The following is an 18173-nucleotide window of genomic DNA, read 5'->3' as shown; positions in this document are numbered from 1 at the left end:
CCCTAAATCTAACCCTAACCCTAATCTTTACTCTAACCTTATCACTAATCAGTATTTAGCCGGGGGGGGGGAGGTAATTGTCCTTGGAGGTTAATTTCCCTGATACAATATTATTCTAAAGTTATCTTTTCTTTCTCTTTTTTGAATTCGGAGATGGGGAGTAACAATCTATTGCCCAGTCCCAGCTACATAAGAATGGTATGTAGGGCAAACAACATACATCCCTAATATTGTTTGAATGTATAGGTGGGATGATTGAACAAAAAATGTACCCAGAGTTGCTGGCAGCGCCACGACAACCACGGAGCTGGAAGGTCCCATGCCGGCCGTGGTGTAGGCGGACACCAGGACGCGATAGACCTTCCCAGCCTCCAGGCCGCTGATGCGGCTGGAGAAGGTTGTGTTGCCCTGGATAGTGCGGTTGCGTTGCTGCGAGGTCCTGTTGCCGCGGCACGAGACGTGGTAGCCGGCAATGTAGCCGTGTACCCGCTCCTTGGGCGGGGCACGCCAGGAGACGATGATGGCGCTGGAACCATTGCTACGGGCGACAACGCTCTGGGGCGGGGCTCGAGGAACTGAAATAAGAGAACAAAATACAACAATCAATACACTACCTTCTGCTTTTAATAGCATTCCCTGACACAACAGAAAAATACTCATCTATTGTGAAACTAACTATAAATACCTCTGATCTTCTACAGTCAATAACAATATTTGTAGGAAGGCCAACATGTTTGGTTTTCTAAATAAACAAGTATCACATATCTGATACGGGTACATAATATCGAGAGGTGATTAGCAACTGATACTAAGCATTTAACCAATTTTTTTGGAGAGAGAAAAAAATTGTTGCACAATTTCTTCTACAACTTACTGTCGGCGCCCGTTCTGGCGATGGTCTCTTCACTCAGGATACCACAGTAGAGGCCGTTGAATGGTTGGACACTGATGGCGTACTCCGTCCACGCCGATAGACCGTTCAGGGCGAACGTTGATTCGGGATTGGTGATCGTCTCGATGAAGTACGCGGCCGGAGCGGCGCCAATCTGGCGATACTTTATGTGCAATCCCTCTACGTACTGGGTTGCATGCTGTCGGATCTGATTGTTTTGAGCCAGAGTGAAATAATAAAAATAGACTGCTTACAATGTCTTTTGATTACTCTCAAATTTCTAGTTTGATTGGAATGTTTCAAAATCAATTTACGAAACGAAAAATATGTCTCAATACAGCAGTGAAGAGAAACAATGCCGGACTTCAAGTTTTGACTTTTCTTTAGTAGCATACGTTCAATTTGGCTTCACAAAATGTCACCTCGGGTAAATCAATACTCTATGAATGATCATAACAATATAATTTTCTGTCTTTAAGAGTCATAGTAGGCTCCAGCTCTGTCTCTATTCATCTAACATGTCTTATATGTAAATGAGTTTATGGCAAATTCTACCATCAATGTTATCACTACTATCTCCTGAATACCCAGTCAAAGAAAAGGAAATATCACACAGGAAGAAACATGTGGTTGTTGAGGGATTTCCAACACTTGTCCATCGTTTTGTTGATTGGCACTCCCCTCCCACACGATCTTAAAAGGTGTACATCATGCACACGGAGAGTCATGGATGCCCTACCAGGTGTGAACCAGTGAGGTAATAAATAAATATATTCATCTGCACTTACCTCCCACCGGACCTGTATGGCATTGGGTCCCAGGGCCACAGCACTCGAGATGGCGATGGCGCTGCCATCCAGCTTGTTCTGCATGTAGCGGCTGTCTCCCGGCCGACAGAGCGGGCCCTCGCCTGGTGGAGGACAGACAAGTTTGTTGATGGTAAAAAGCGTCATCGTATGTCAATATATCATTCCTACATACTTCCATCCATCAAAATTGTCCAAAGCCTGATCAGAGAAAAGATAATTCCCTCATAGGGGAGACACTTGACATTTTTATGATAAGGATATGATGAGATGTTGATATTTTCAGGGGCCCTCTTGCATAATCACGGAGGCTTGGCGGCTCTCTGACATGACATAAAGCAGTGGTGGATCCAGAGGGGGGTGCACCGGGCGCGCACCCCTCTTTATTTTTTGATAAAACAGAAGAAATAAAAAGAAAAAATGGGGGGGGGGGGGGTGTGCACACTCCCTTTAATTTTGTAAAGGCGCCTCCCTTTTACGGAATTCCTGGATCTGCCCCTGCATAAAGCATTAAATAAGTAAGAATATGGCAAAAAAATGCTTTGTAAACACCAAGTATGATCCAGCAACAGTGTTCCAGGGGTGCCAAAGATAAGATCTTCTTTAAATTGTTGGGTGTTGCAAAAAAAATGAAACAAATAAGAGAAGAGAATGGTAATTTACCTTCTTCCAACGTCCTTGCAGCCATGGCCGGCGACTCCGGCCCCGCCCGACGACAGACTTGTGGGCGCACAGAGACGGTGTAGTCGGTGCCGGCGTCCAGCCCCGTGATGATGGTGGAGGTCATGCCCTCCACCGACTGCACCAAGGCACCTTCGGCGCCGCTGGACAGCCGGTATCGCACCTGGTAGCTGCTGATCTGGTCCTCATTCTGGGTGGCCTTGTAAAGATGAAATAAACATACATATTTTAATTTCATCTGTGAGACTACAACGTAGTACCATTAACGAAAATTAATTTACTGAGACACAATTTCTACCTTGCTTTTTTATTCTTGATTATGCCTGAAGTGACAGAATCAAATCAATATTTCATCCTAAAAGTATACTATGGTGACAAACTAATCAGTAAATATGCCACATTGATATAATTTGTCATGACCATAATGTTATATCACATCTAGACATTATATATTTCTGTATATATATATATATATATATATATATATATATATATATATATATATATATGCCTTTCTATAGTTCTATATTTCCAACATGTCTATGCAGCCAGAAAGGGGTGTCTAACTGATAGAGCTTCATGAGACACATTAATTTCGACCAGTTAACTATATCAATGGCAAAGTTTGACACTGGCTATTTTTTAAAACACTGCCAGCTTTTAATTAACAAAGAAGGGCCTCTGTTATAGGAATGAATTTGTGTCAAACCAACACTCTCTGAACCAAAGAAACCATAAGAAGTACATGTATGTTCACATCTTAAGTGTATTTTGCATTTTCATAATTCCATTTTTCATACAATCAGAAAAAAAATCCTTATCACACATCGGCCATTTCAAGGCTCTTGGTAAAAAAAACTAGATATATCGCTACGGCGATTGATATGCCTCCGTCATAATGCATGGTTCTCCTAATAGGTCTATAGTACAATGTCTTGACAATGTGTGATGACAGTTTCAGGACGGACGGACGGACGGACGGACGGACGGACGGACGACCCGAAAACATAATGACTCCGGCCACTTCGTTGCGGAGGCATAAAAAAATCACTAGTAAATTGCATAACACTTTTTTTTTCTTCTTTTGGAATACATGTTCAAGTACATAGATCACTGCTTGACATCAACAAAGGTAAGCCTACCTGCCACGTGACTTTGATGGCTGAGGGACTAAGGGCTGTGATTGCAGTGATTTCAACTGTCGTGGAGCTCAGGACATCGGACTGACATTCTTCCGTGACCCTATCATCTGTGAACAAAAATTTTTCAAAGCATGCTAGCAAACAGGTGCACAAATTGGTTCAAAATGAGGATAACATGATTGTTCAACAGTAGAACGTGTTGCAACCTCGTTGTAAATTATTGTCATCATCGCTACCCTTTTAACTGATTTTTTAATTGCCATTTTATTCTAGAAAATTAGAGATTGTGTTTCTCAAATTGGCAATTTTATGGGTTTTTTTTTATTACCTTCTGACTTGTGCAGATCTGATTTCTCCAATAGAAAATATGCAGCAACAGTTAGAGTTGTAAACATAGAATTGGTCATCGCTAAATTGGCAACTCTAACTGTTGCTGCATATCTTCTATTTGAGAAATTAGATCTGCACAAGCAATGACCAGTTCTATGTAATCTTTATCCAATACAAGACTATTAAAGATATGCAGCAAAGGTCAAAGTTGCCAATTTAGTAATGATCAACTCCATGTAATCTTTCTTCAATAAAGATACGCAGCAAAAGTCAGACTTGCCAATTTACTGATGACTATAAAATAATCGTAGCAAAATTCCCCCAGGATATGATGGATTTGTGGAGTAAGCACTAAGTAAAAAGTTGCCCTTAAACAGAGAGAAAATATGGCTGCTCTGATATACATGGAGAACCATGAAACAGTACAGGGATGTCGAGACACAAGAGCGAGAAGGGAGAAGGAGGAGAAGGAGGGGGAGGTTACCTTGTGTGGAGAAGGTCTCCGAGATGGGACTGGGCAGACCAAGGCCGTTGGAGTTGATCGCCCTGACGACAACCATGTAGGATGTTGCCGGGATGAGGTGGTTTAGGGTCACGCCCTCTCCCTGGATGTTGGTGGCGGCAACGGTCCAGCCTGGAGGGGGAAGGAGGAGGAGGAGAGATGATCGCATCAAACTTGGTGCTACAAGAAATGTTGCCATAGGAAGCGTCTCCATGGCAATGAGCACAAACATCACTTCTTTTCAAAGTTTCATTCTTCACTATGGGTCTCACCGGTGACAGAAATTAGCTCATTTGCTCAGAATAAGTCAGTCTCTTGTGAAAGCAAAGGCCTTTCATGTACAGTATCTACTGAAAATCTTCATGACCACCCTGGCACCAAATAGGGGGATGGCTTACCAGCGCCGTTCGTTTGCTCCAGCCGATAGTACTCGACCTGGTAGCCGATGACCGGCGGTGACCGGTTGGCGATTGGCGGGGACCACCGCAGCTGGATGGAGGATTGTGTGGCGTTGACCAGGCTGGGCTGGGAGGGGGCGTTGGGGAGCTCGTTGGTGCTGGGCGCAGTTACGACGGGGTGTTCCGCCGTCTCCTCATCTTTGGATTCAAACAGAACGGGGAAAGTCACTACCGAAATACATTCAAGCCCCTCTACAGCAGTTATTCAAAGCAATAAACATTAACAGAAGCCTTAATGGACAGATCAGTTTTAACAACGGGCAGGGTGCGAAGGAGAATTGACCACAAAGAGTTCAACATGAAGTCATATGAGACAAGCATGTACATATAATTTACATATACATTTTCATTTCATCTAAGTATGATATATATAAAACCTTTTCCCCCCAATATAGTTATGCCAAATTAGACTTGAAGCATTTCAGAAAAAATACTGAAAGAAGTGGGATTGGTTGATGATGGATGTATACAAAAAGGACACCAAACCCACTTGTGAATTTACATCAGCTGCACCGCTCCCCCCCCCCCCAAAAAAAAAAAAGAAAAAAGAAAAAGAAAAAGAAAAAGAAAAAGAAAAAGAGAAAACTTCTCAGGGAATAGTACATGCATCCAAATCAATATATACATACATCCACAAATCTCGCATGAAATTTATATCACAGGAACTACATTCGTTATTCCTTCCCCTTTACCCATAATGCAGCAGAAGCAGAGGGGACTTATTTCTACTGGAATCATCTTACTGCCCTTGATATGATTCCAACTCTTCATAACTTTTGTCAACACAGTCTAACATCTGCCATCTATAGACAAGTTACATTCTCCCTGTAGACTATCAAGTAAACAACAACAATAAATGAATTGCAAAATAAGGAGTTACATTTTATCCTCCATTTCAAAAATGGAATATCACTACACAAACAAAAGTACGAATGAAAGAAATGTAATGCACAAAACACACCTATGACCAGTAGGGTTGCCGAGCGGCTTGTCTCTCCGCTGCTGTTCGTGGCGATGCACGTATACAGGCCGCTGTCGCCGCTCTCCACTCCGGTGATCTGTAACGTCCCGTCGGGCTGCTGCGAAATTCTGCGGGGAAGATTTCGAGCAGAAGACAAGTTAAGCTATTTAAACTGACACACAAAGTTCACAAATATGATATATGCAGCACAGTTGCTTAACAATGAATGAGGAATGCTTATATATATATATATATATATATATATATATATATATATATATATATATATACATATATATATGACAGATTTAGTTTTTACTGATGATGAGTTGTGCTATAGCACACAAACATACTCTGAAATGGTTAGAATACCATATCGATGAATGCTGGATCGAGACCATTGACATGAGCAAGTTTTCTAGCATGCTGACTTATGCAAGAGTGAACATATGAGACAGGCAAAACCAAATATCAGTACCAAAGACCAGATCCCTCCCCCCCCCCCCAAAAAAAAAAGAGACCACTAAAATGTCAGAATATTGTTTTCAAAGAAGATAATCTGATGAAACACATATTGACTTAAATTGAATTGAATTTATTCTCATAATTCACAGCAAAACAAAATAAATCTACAACCAAAGGCACACATCTGTACCAAGTTTCATGGAAATTGGGCAAAAACTGAGGAAGTAGTTTGCAACACAAAATTTTCCATCATTTTGGCTAATAATATGTGAGCTGTTACCATGGCAACATACTTTTTGTCACTGTCAAGAATGTGTCATGCTGACCTATATCCTAAGACAAACATTCAATATGAATTCCATGAGAATTGGAAGAACACTGATGAAGCAGTTTTGCCATGAAGCATTTTGCCCTATATTTTACCAATAACATGCCGTTACCATGGCAACGCACTTTTTGCCACTGCGGAAATATGTGTCTTGCACATTAACATATTCAGATGAACATCTGTACCTAATTTCATAAAAATTGATCAAAAACTGTGGGAGGAGTTCGCGACGCAAGATTTGTACCCATTTTTGCCCATAATATGCCGTTACCATGGCAACGTACTTTTAGGTACTGTCAAAAAATATGTCTTGCACATCTACAACCCAAGGCACGCCCGACCGACCGCCCGACCGCCCGACCGACCGACCGCCCGACCGACCGCCCGACCGACCGTCCGCTGATTCCTATATACCCCCTTCAAACTTCGTTTGGCGGGGGTATAAATACATATCACTGGGCAAAAGCATTAAAAAAAAATCATCAGATAACAATTTAAAACATTTATTAACCCGTTGAGGACGAGTCCGGAGTATACTCGGGCAGGTGTCCATGGGAAATGCATGTTGTAGCAAAATCAGTCCGTCCTCAACGGGTTGAAGAAAAATGTATTGCTACAAAACTAAATGTAACGTTGTCGGGGGGAATCAACATCACAAGGCTACTTGTGAGTAAATGACAGAACCAAAGCTTAGGTCCATTACGAATAAATGTGAGAAATATGATGGAAGGAACATATAATCTCAAGCTTACGGTGATCCTCCACCCGTGACTGTTTTGTCTTACCTGGAGCTGCTGTAGGAAATGGTGTTACCATCCTTAGTCCAGTCGATGGTCGGGGTGGGATTGCCGGCCGAACGGCACAGGAAGGTGGCCACAGAGCCCACGACCAGCGTCTGATTGGCCGGCCCGTATCGCAGGATGGGGGGCGGGGCCATGGACTCATCTGGATTGGGCAGGTGGGGGGGGGGGGGGCAGAGAACCAGAGAGGAAAGGTTAGAGAGATTAATTTTCATTTTGTCAACTTCAGAAAATGTGAATAGCTCATGAAAACGGAAGACTCATAAAATAACTCTCAAGCAGTTCTCTTTTCCCATAATGTAACAGTCAATATATCTGCACGAACAACAAAGTACTGTAAAAGTGGATATTTTCGCGCGACTAATTTTTCGTGCTCGGCCCGGTAAGAAGAGTTTTGCATGATTTTAATTCCGCAGAATCAAGACAGTAAGTATGGGAACATATGGCAAGAAAAATCATTCGCGTGCTTTTATTTTCGCGCTGGTTTCTGGTTGCGCCAAATGCGCGAAAATTTCAACACTGCAAAAATTTCCACTTTTACAGTAATGCATCCACTTCAAAACTACAATTATGCAACATTTCTGCAAACACACAATTCCCTCATGCAGCTGTACATTTCTTGCACTTACAGTGTAAGAAGGCTTTACAAACTATGCTTCAAAACTTGACATGGGAAGGTTAAACAAAAATGTAATAATGAGCACTTCAGTCTTATTGTCAAGAGTGGCTTCCTGCCAGTTAGAAGTGAGGTATCGAGGTTCTGTGGTTTGTGGTCTACATTGAAGAAACAGATGCCTCGGATTCAAATCTCGCTTCGAAGGCATACTAACACGAACACCACAGGTACTAATGCATGGTCCCCACATTGTCATCATCATCATTATCATCTCCTTGCCTCTACTCAAATGTTTAAAACGCTTTTGAAGGCATACAATTTCTGGGAGCTTTGCTGACATCAGAAACTCACAATGAATAACTATTATATTTGTTTAGAGCAAATCTCAGCCCAAATCCACCAAAAATTCAAAAATTCTGTCACCAAAAAACTTTACTAGGACTTTGCACAACAAAGAGCACAGACTGACTAAGCAGTAAAATTAGAAATCGAGGGTTGCCAACAACATCTTACTTAAAGAAACGGTGTAAAACCCACACTTACATCATCAATTCTTTGAACATATATCCACAGACAAGAACATCAAGTGAGCACAGAGCAACAAACATGGCAAACACAAACAAAATCTGACAAGTGTTTTGAAGGAAAGTATGGAAAAGTTTGAATTTGTCCCTCTTAGTTTAACACTAAGCTCCTCTCTGACCAGTTAAAGATGATCAAATCAGAGTGGGGAGTTAACATCCAGTGCAAAGTTCAGTTTAATTGCATGTGTGCTCTTGGAATGCTTAGTAGTCATGTGGTGTGAGTAGTGTGTGTGAGTGTGTGTTTGTGTGTGTGATACTTCCATGACAACTACCAATCAACCAATCAAAAGTTCTCTTTTGATAATGAAAGGGATTAAAACAAATGCATGCTCCCAGGCTTCTGTTCAAGCGTCAAAATGCCACATCGAAATGACATTTCTCTTAATCAAGATACCGGCCACTCCACATAGCATCAGTGCTGCACTGTCGTTTTCAATAAGTCATAACAAAAACTGACAAATATTAAACCAGCATTTCCTTGAAGCAGAGCTCAAATGTTGTAGGCAAACTCTGTAAGGTGGTCTCCAGTAGTTGATTGCAAATAGAAAGTCATATCCTGAAGTCTTTACATTTTGTTTTTCCAAAGGCAAATTTTGCAACACTCAAATTTTCACAGACACAAGGCCATGTAAAAAATTATCATTCTAGCTGGGGGTGGGGAATAAACCCCCAAAATAGTGATTTATATTAAAAAAAATAACAGCTACAGATTTTGTTTCCTGTCTTCTATATGAGGCAAGCATGTCGGCATTCATGTCGACAGATGGTGCTTCCGCCACTTGGGAATTCTTACAATTTGTTCCCGAGACTGTCAAGATTGGCCGTTGAGTTCTACAAACTATTTTACAAGCAAGAGAGCAGCCATCTAAGAAAGTCTCACAAAGTTCAGCCTGGCTGCAACCAGTTCGTTTGGCAGCTTTGAGAATACCACCTTGTCTTTCATCTACAATGGGTCTGCCAAAGCAGAAGCAATTTCTGCCCCCACAACCACGGCAAAATGAATCTAGGAGAATTTTGAGAAACCTCTACAGGTCATTTATTCTTTAGGGATAGGAAAAACAAATTGAATGTCTTAGTAAATAAAACTGACAAGTCTCAAGACCAAGAATAACCAGATGCCAGACCAACCTTTCCTCCATAATCATTAGGAGACCATGGGATGTGAACTTTTTCAAGCTCACTCCGTTTCACGGCAAAGATATATACGAAAATGTCACTTTTACTTGTCCTTTCATTGGGAAACAAAGACGTCAGCGGGAAAATATATACCATGACAGCTACGGCAATCACCATACGTCAGTCCGCCCTTGAGCATTGAAGGAGGAATCAAATCGCTTGGTTTGCCTTCAAGAAATGAAGTTGATATCAGAGAAGAAGGAGCCAACCTGCTCCGAGGGAAACATGAGCTGTAATGACTTCAAGATGATTAGTTCGGGCCTACACCCATCATCCAAAATCAACTCTCTGAGTACTAAATCATGCTGCAAACTAATTCTGGCAGGTAAAGGCATTGGTTGGTATTCAATTCGCCGTCCAAAGCAACTGCGGAAACTGTTCCGTCTGTTCTTTTTTTTTTTTTAATGATGCACAGACAGCAAGTCCATCTTGTAAATCTCTTTTTTATTTTCTCTGGAGGGTTAGCAAAAAAAAATCCACCATGCTTTATTGACGACAAGTTTATATTTGAAATGTCCGACTTCATTTTTCTCCTGAGTTGAGCTATTGATTCAGAATATGGTAATGATGATGTCTTGCCATATCTTTTTTCCTTCTTTTTTTTTCAACTCTATGGATTTTGACGAATTAAGGAATGCTTGTTGCTTTTTTTTGTAGCAACATTGTCAATATGAAATGTCATCTTAAATGCCAATAAAACAACTTTCAATGGTACAACATACCCTCAGTGTCTACTGACAATGGACATGAAATACATGTATGATATCCCGTTGCTACATTTCCATTGTTTTAAATTTATGGCTCCTGCCAGATGTCTGTGACAATTAGACTCATCCATTTTAATTTCCTTCCAAAATGACGAATGTACCATCTACAAACTATTTTGAATTTGTCGACTGCATGTTTGTTCTGTGTATTTGTATCATAATTTGTTGTTTGTGGCTGCTCGGGAAGTGAATGAATGCTTCCTACTTGCAGCAAGCGACCGCGGAAACGATGCCTTTTACGTTCCCTCCGAAGGACTACATCCCTGAGATCCGCTGAAATATTTGCGACACAGAAAGATCCGCTTATTTGTTTTGGGACTGATGATTTTAAGACAACTGAGCACAGCATGCTTGCACTTCCGATGATGTTCAAACCATGCCACATTAAGCCTCATGCGGTTCCACAAATTCACTTCGAGGTCGATCATTACCAACCACAAAGTATTGTCACAGCATTTCAACACACCAGGGCCATATTCATGTAAGCATCCCAAATTTCAATACAGAACAGACGTAATTTTGATTCTAAAACAATATTGCATCCATCTACAAACAAAAGATGAATATAAATGCTTGAATATTCATATCTGAATTACAAATTCCTCAGAAATGTAAAGAAATTTGAAGTTGAGCCCCCCCTTTTTTTTCATTTGTCCAATAAATTTTGACAATCCCAAGCGTTTTCTTAAAAAAAAAAGAATATCAGTGTTTTCCGTATACATGTACTTCATCTTTAATTGCTTTGATAAAACTCTTGCATTCCACAAAAATCTAAGATCAAAGCATATCCTGTTTGGACAAATGACTCAAATTTGGAAACTAAATGCACACAGAGCTGTTTGTAAAGTGTAATGGTTTTGTTATGTTTTGAACGTTGAACTTTTTAACCTTAATGGAGTACCCAAAATGGGAAGGGGGGGGGGGGTTGACATTGGGACACATTTATCAATTAGATTACATGCAAACTTCGGCAAACAGAAAATGGAGTTTTTGCTTTTCTTCTCTTTCTTTTGCCTACTTGACTCCTTACTTACACTGCAAGAATTCTTCACAGAAAAAAAAAAGAAAAAAAAGACAAGCACAGATCACATTCATCCTATTATCTTCCTTTTTTTCTTTCAAACTCTCACCTGCCTCACCGCCTGCACCAGTCCCTCCTTTTGGTATAAACCGGAAGATGGTAGCAGAACGGCCCAAGCAAAGGGACGGGGGTTTGGTTTGGTTTTTCGAGGGGCCGAGGGTCGAGTGTACATGGAGAATGTTCGTGTGGGGAGAGGTGGCGGTGGTGTTAAAATGTGTGTGGATCGATAGTATGGGGTGAGGAGGATACACCCGGAAACCACGGTAAGAATCATGCGGTAGGATGCGTGGTGGTGGTGTGGTTGGTAGTAGTGGTGGTTGTGGCAGTTTGGGATGACATCCAATCGTCATGGCAACCACCAGGTGATGCGGGGGGATAATCCCAATGCCACGGTAAATCATGCAGATTGATGATTGGTAGTGGTAGTGGTGGTGGTGGTGGTAGTAGTAGTAGTAGTGGTGGTGATGGTGATGGAGGAAGTGTTGGCATGTTTCCATGGCAACCATAGGGTAAGAAGATGGTGGTAGTTGGTGTCCCAATCACCATAGCAACCATGCAGATGAGGATGATGGAGAAGATGATGAAGATGAAAGCATGCCAAATGAAGGACAGATACCCAAGAAGGAGAAAGAAGAACAAAGAAAATGCCAAAGTGGAAAAATACACAAGGAAAAAAGAAAATCAAGCAATAACCAACAGTAAAAGTCAGGTAGATCCAAAGGTGAGAGTAACAAATTCGAACAACAAAAGAAATCTTCTAAAACGAGATTCAAGCTTCAGGCACTTTGGAGACAGAATTTTGCAAATCAAATCCCGCGTTCAGAACTCATCTGAACTCATCCTACAAATTATTTTGAGGACCATCGCTTAGATGATTTTGTCATTGAATTACTAATTAAGTGGATCATCAAAGTTAGTTTTGTAAATTCCTGACACATTGACAATTTTTTGGTTTCTCTACTTGAATGGTCCCATTATCATGATACTACAAATATGTGCCACAGGTTAGTGGGATTAGAATTGTTATGATAATGGTGTAAATATGATTTTTACATCGGCATTAATTCTATGCTGTAATCAGCACTATTCATGCATTCAGGTAATAAACAATAGCAACCTTATATTCGCTTCTTTACGAGCTATTGTAACAAGCCTGGTTTATGTGCATGAAAACATTGTATCTCTAGAATAGAAACAAATAAAATCACAACGAACCAATAATCAACGAAGATAAAAAGTCTTGAAATTATATCGTAGGAAATATCAAATAGAGGTGACAGATAATATCCATATAGTAGTTACAAGAGTTACTTTTGATAAACAAGGAGCAAGTATCCAACTTAAAAGTGACAGCATGCAAGTTTGTTAGTCATATTTCAAATATGGTTGAAGAGGGGGAAATATAAACAGAGAATTTGTACGACAAGATAGAGGGCGCTATTCTCACCGATCACTCGGAGTACTGCGCTGGCCTCGGCCACACCCGTTCCACCGCTGGCGTAGCAGACGTACGTCCCCGCATCCTCCATTCGCACGGAACTGATCTGGAGTTCGCCGGACGCCGAGACCCGAAAGCGTCCTCTCTGTTGCTTGATGAACAACAAGTTTTCCTACAAAGTGACGATAAGAGAATAAAAGAGTTGCCATTAATAAATATTTGATGGATGTCATTTTCTCAGTTCTCTCATTATGTTTTGGTTTTTATCTTGAGAGCAGAAACCTTATGTTAAAGCCTACTTCTTTTGGTGAAAACAATATGCAACATCAATACACAGCCATGGAAGGGTTAAAGAATAAAAAAGTGAGTTCTGAATATTGAGTATGAACTCTTGCCAAGTTCTTACTTGCATTCTTTTTATTTTTTTCATCTCATTTTGAAAGTTGTGACAACGTAGTCTTTGCCAGGAATGTTAAAACGCTGAGCTAACCGATGTACGAGCTGGAATGAAGCCCCAAACTCTGTAATGACAGCCAACGAGAATAGCTTCTTAAAATGTATGTGTGTGTGAATCTCCCCTCTGGCAAGACCAAGTTCTGTGGTTGGGATCAATTTGCTGGAGTAGAAGTACATATATCAACTTTGCTTCCTTTTCTCTCATTTTGGATATAAAACACTGACTAGGTGAAAAGAAGGACAACAATTGGGGAAGAAAAGAAAAATGAACTGCAGTAGATGGTTTAGCAGTAAGGCATTGGAGTAACAGCGCTCCCCTGTGGTTGAAAGTAGGTTGGCTGGTGTTCTACGCAAAAACCCTAACCCTGACACTTCCAATGATGGCAAAGAAACCGAAAGATCCCCCGAAGACATGATCAGCTACACAAGATAATAAATTCGAATACACAAACCCACTTCTTCTTAAAATGCACTTATTACCTCTTTCGGCACACCTTTTATTTTTGTACCCTCGTTATCTGCGTGATATGCACTTTCATTTGACATGTTTTCTTGTTAACCTCCATTTCTTTTTCACCCGCTCCTCTCTCTTTCCGAAAAAGTCGCTTGCGCATCTTACTCATTTTCTTCCGACCCCATTTTCATTAGCCGATAAAATCTGCCCCATTTGAACTTCTCGCCGGATGGATGGACGGGCTCTTAATGCGCTCAAAATGTTATCTGTGGCCATCAGCATCGAGGGCGCATCAACGACGGACGGAATCACCCCCCCCTCCCCTCATCCACAGGTGTTGTCTCCTCATCATCGCTGCACTACATCTTAATAGCTTTTTGGCCCCAAGTCATCCAACGTCCTCATTGGTCCTTCCCCCATCCTCTTCTCCGGATGAAATGAAAAAAAAGAAAGAAGATGATACGAAAGAATCGACCACAGTCACTCTCGAAGTCAGGCGGCCCGACCTCTGCCTCACAATACTGGCATCTGTTGCTCTCAAGAAAACTGACTGGTACCCCAGGAAGATGACCAGTAAACCACGCCCATAAAATGCTACCTTTACCCGCTTTAAGGAGATAACTGGCACCCTGTCTGCAACATCGCCTTCCCATAGACCTCTGCAGAATGCTTTCCTATTTTTCTGATGGGACAATGAGTTATCCAAGGATATTACTTTCCCTTTCAGCCAATCTCATGCTCTTGCCACACTTTAAAGAGGCACTCAGGAAAAAAACATAAGTAAAATGTTGTCTCTCCACCACGATTATATCCTCAGCAAAATCTTACAAGTTGAGGGACAGTCAAGTTTGAGAAAAAGTAAGTCATGCAAGTCAAAATCCTGACTAACGGAACCATACCTGGTATGAAAAAAGGATAATATTATGATGAATAATTAAAAAAAAAATAATTGGGGATATCCAATCCCTTTTAGTTTCAATTTTCTTATTCATGATTTCTACTAACTTGTATGAGAAATAAAAATCACTATGAACTTTTAGTCTCACAAAATCAAATTATGGTATATTTCAGGGAGCATTATTTGCTTTCCACTGGTTACCCCTAGCTTCCAAGAACCTAATACGAACCTTAAAAACCACAAAGAATATCTAGAATAATGTCAATTGCATACTTTGAGTAAGGTGTATGATTGATAAAACAAAAGTTAGAATAACTGAGGGTATGTGTAACTGTAAATTTGATATCTTTCTTATACCATGAGTAGAACAGCCATAAAGTAAAACTGAAATCGAAAAAGCTTGTTACAAAACTCCAGGGGGAAAAATATCTAAATCATGTTTTTGAATATTCTGTTCTTTGCCACCCTACAGCTGCAGGCACTGTAGCCGTGTACATCAACGCTCACAAATTGTACCATTCGAGTATTTCTTCTGAAAAGTAAGACGAAGAGAGAACAGAGAGTATGGGGGGAGGGAAGGTGGTTTGAACGAGAGTGGATGACGGAGTCGGAGAGCACTTACAGAAGACTGCTTTCTCCTCCGGTGGATCGTCAGCGACCCGCAATGCGCCGGGGTCACCCCACGGGGGAGTGCCAACAAATTTTGGTATTCTGGGGCAATTTTCTCCCCCTTTGATGTTCTGTCCTTACAGTCTTTAGCTTGACATGCTTTGCTACGCTTGATCCTCCTCCTCCTCCTCCTCATCATCATCATCATCATCATCTTCTTTGATGGCTCTTTTTCTTGATGAATCGTATGATTTATTTGCATACATTCCTCACTCTAGTTCTTCCCCTTCTTTAACCCTTTATGTGTTTTCTGTGTCGATTGGCACAAACCCCCCCCCCCCCCCCCAACAAAAACCATAGTGTTTTACACACTGTTCAAAGTCCCTTTCACAGCAAGGGTTAATGGTGTGAGCAGTGTGGCTCTTGGACTTCGGTTCTTTGGGAAGAATAGTAAATCGGAGGAGAAAGAGAGAGGGAGAGCAGAAGGAAATGGGAACCATACGGGGCCTCCTCTGCTGGTAGGAGACCGGTAGGAGATGCGGTCTGTTCACCTGCATACATGATTCATGGATGGGGGGAAAAGACCAGTCGAGGAGGAGTCGTAAATTTGGAGTGTCTCGGAGGTTGGGATACCATGAGGGACCACAGTGAACAACTGGCCTCCGATAATGCTCGCGATTTCGTACCACTGCCAATCAAGTTTCCTACTTCCCGTCCTCCCAGCATATTAATAATATATATGATCTACGCATGATTACATGAAGCATTACCAGGTGATAGAAAGAACGTAATTGAAATCTCAAATTTAAGCGAAATTCATTGCTACAGCAATTACATGACTCACCTTTCATTCAGTCATCTCACTGAATACTCTTTAGAAGCTAAAAAAAGTCCCAAAACAAAACTTCAACTTCTATCTGAAATATATTCATTTGTTTTTCTCAGAAGACCTAGAAAAAATTTAAAAAAAGACATGACAACTTTAATTTGATTCTTTTGACAAAATGATATGGAAGAAACAGAGGACAACAATTCTGGAATATTTCGTAATTCAGAATATGGTGCACCTATAGATACCAGCATCAAGCAACTATTGAGTGTTATGCGATATCACTACACCTCATGTAGCGTAAGGGCCAAGTACTACAAGAAATCCACTTGACGCTTTTTCTTACAGCGTGATTACCAGATCTGGGATGGGGGAACAGACAACATGAAGTACAACACCTCTGGCACCTTAGGGAAAACGCGTAAAACTAAAGACGAGACTAAAGATAGCTAGAGATGGGGGGGGGGGGGAAGAGGGATGGGATGGGATCAAATAAGGTTCATGTCTCACCTCCGTGCCTTCTTTCTGCCAGTGGATGATGGGGGCGGGGCTGCCGACCGCCTCGCACTGGAACCGCGCCGTCTGGTCCACGCGAATGACCTTGTCGCGCGGCGCCCGGACGAAGTCTGGTACGGCTGGAGAAAAAAAACAAGAAAACAAAAAAGACAATGTGAAGTGAAGAAGCAAAGTTTCCACCAACATGAAGAATCAATGCCATTTTAAAAGGAATGTTTGAAAATGATTTTTAATTTTTATGATGAACAACAAGATTTTGAGTTCAAATTAAAGATTCTTGTGTTGATTACTTTTTATTGCAACTGACTGACAAATTGCCCTTCATCGATGTAAACAAACACCACAGCATTTTTTAATAGTAGCCATAATAAAAAAGTCATGGGCATACATACTTGGGTTGGACTTGCACCGGCAACCTCCCGGTTGCTATTGCTAGACTAACATCATATCTACTAGAATACTCAAATTCCTCCCAATAGTCAGTAACCATTCTAATCCCTTATAGCAGCAGGTACAGTATATCCATTCAAATTTAATGATTCTACTTTCTTTTTATCTTGCCTACTACTCAAAGCACTGAATAACTGTGTTTATTTATGTCTATGAAGAGCAATTATCAATCAACTGCAATAAAATTTCACGTTTATGGACAGCACAGGCAAAAGGTAAATCCAGAAACATTATGTGTCTGCAACTATTTGGGAGTAGAGGGTTAGAAAGCTGTGTTTATGGTAGAGAACGTCATCCATGATGAAATGTACAAATATTATGCTAATTGGTGTAAGTCCATGATGCCATTTCATGAAGTACAAGTAGATTTGTGGTGTGGTTAATTTTTCATCTATAGGTTGCTCGTCAACATGTCAGCATCCTGTAAAGCGTATGTATGAATATCCCGATTAGGCGTGCGTGCATGCGTGTGCATTCCCCGTGCGATCGCTGGGACAAATTAGCGAACATTGTGCGCAAGTCATTAATGATTCATAGCATGACGAGCTAGTCAGATGTGCTGATGAGGTGCCTTTCTTTGTTTTCTCATCAAGATGATGATTGCCAAAGCTTACGTTTTCTTCCCCGCCACGAAAAACTGCTAACGAAAAATGGCGGGAAGAGAGGGGCAAAAACAGTTCCCCTGTGCCTGATGTGATTCGTTGTCTAAGAGGACACAAGTGATACTTTTGAAAACGTTAAACATCCACTGAAGTCTCCCTTAAGGCTACAGCAGAAAATTTACCTTTTGCTGAATGGCAGAATACATGCAATGAATTAATTTTGTTAGACAAGCTGTAAGCAAGCACATCTGCACAAACCTCTGATCATTTTGCATCCAAAGACGTACATAAACAGAAACAGGTCAGACACACGTATCATGATGGACTTTTTT

General features: G+C 41.1%; 1 protein-coding gene across 1 annotated transcript in view; it reads right to left on the bottom strand.

Annotated features, from left to right (window-relative positions):
- LOC139737761 (roundabout homolog 1-like) overlaps positions 1-18173 on the bottom strand; it is a 71599-nt gene that overhangs the window by 19925 nt on the left and 33501 nt on the right. The window contains exons 7-18 of the mRNA XM_071648435.1: positions 16784-16908; positions 13037-13199; positions 11639-11662; positions 7351-7510; positions 5773-5900; positions 4752-4949; positions 4273-4485; positions 3522-3628; positions 2362-2578; positions 1681-1802; positions 875-1100; positions 273-575 (exon numbers count right to left, since the gene is read on the bottom strand). Coding sequence (XP_071504536.1) covers positions 273-575; positions 875-1100; positions 1681-1802; positions 2362-2578; positions 3522-3628; positions 4273-4485; positions 4752-4949; positions 5773-5900; positions 7351-7510; positions 11639-11662; positions 13037-13199; positions 16784-16908 — 1986 coding nt within the window. The remainder of the gene's footprint in view (positions 1-272; positions 576-874; positions 1101-1680; positions 1803-2361; positions 2579-3521; positions 3629-4272; positions 4486-4751; positions 4950-5772; positions 5901-7350; positions 7511-11638; positions 11663-13036; positions 13200-16783; positions 16909-18173) is intronic.

This window comes from Diadema antillarum, unplaced genomic scaffold (assembly GCF_040938485.1).
Source record: "Diadema antillarum isolate AM-2024a unplaced genomic scaffold, OU_Dant_1.0 seq00000704_RagTag, whole genome shotgun sequence".
Lineage (NCBI taxonomy): Eukaryota > Metazoa > Echinodermata > Echinoidea > Diadematoida > Diadematidae > Diadema > Diadema antillarum.
This window is presented reverse-complemented; position numbering and strand designations above follow the sequence as displayed.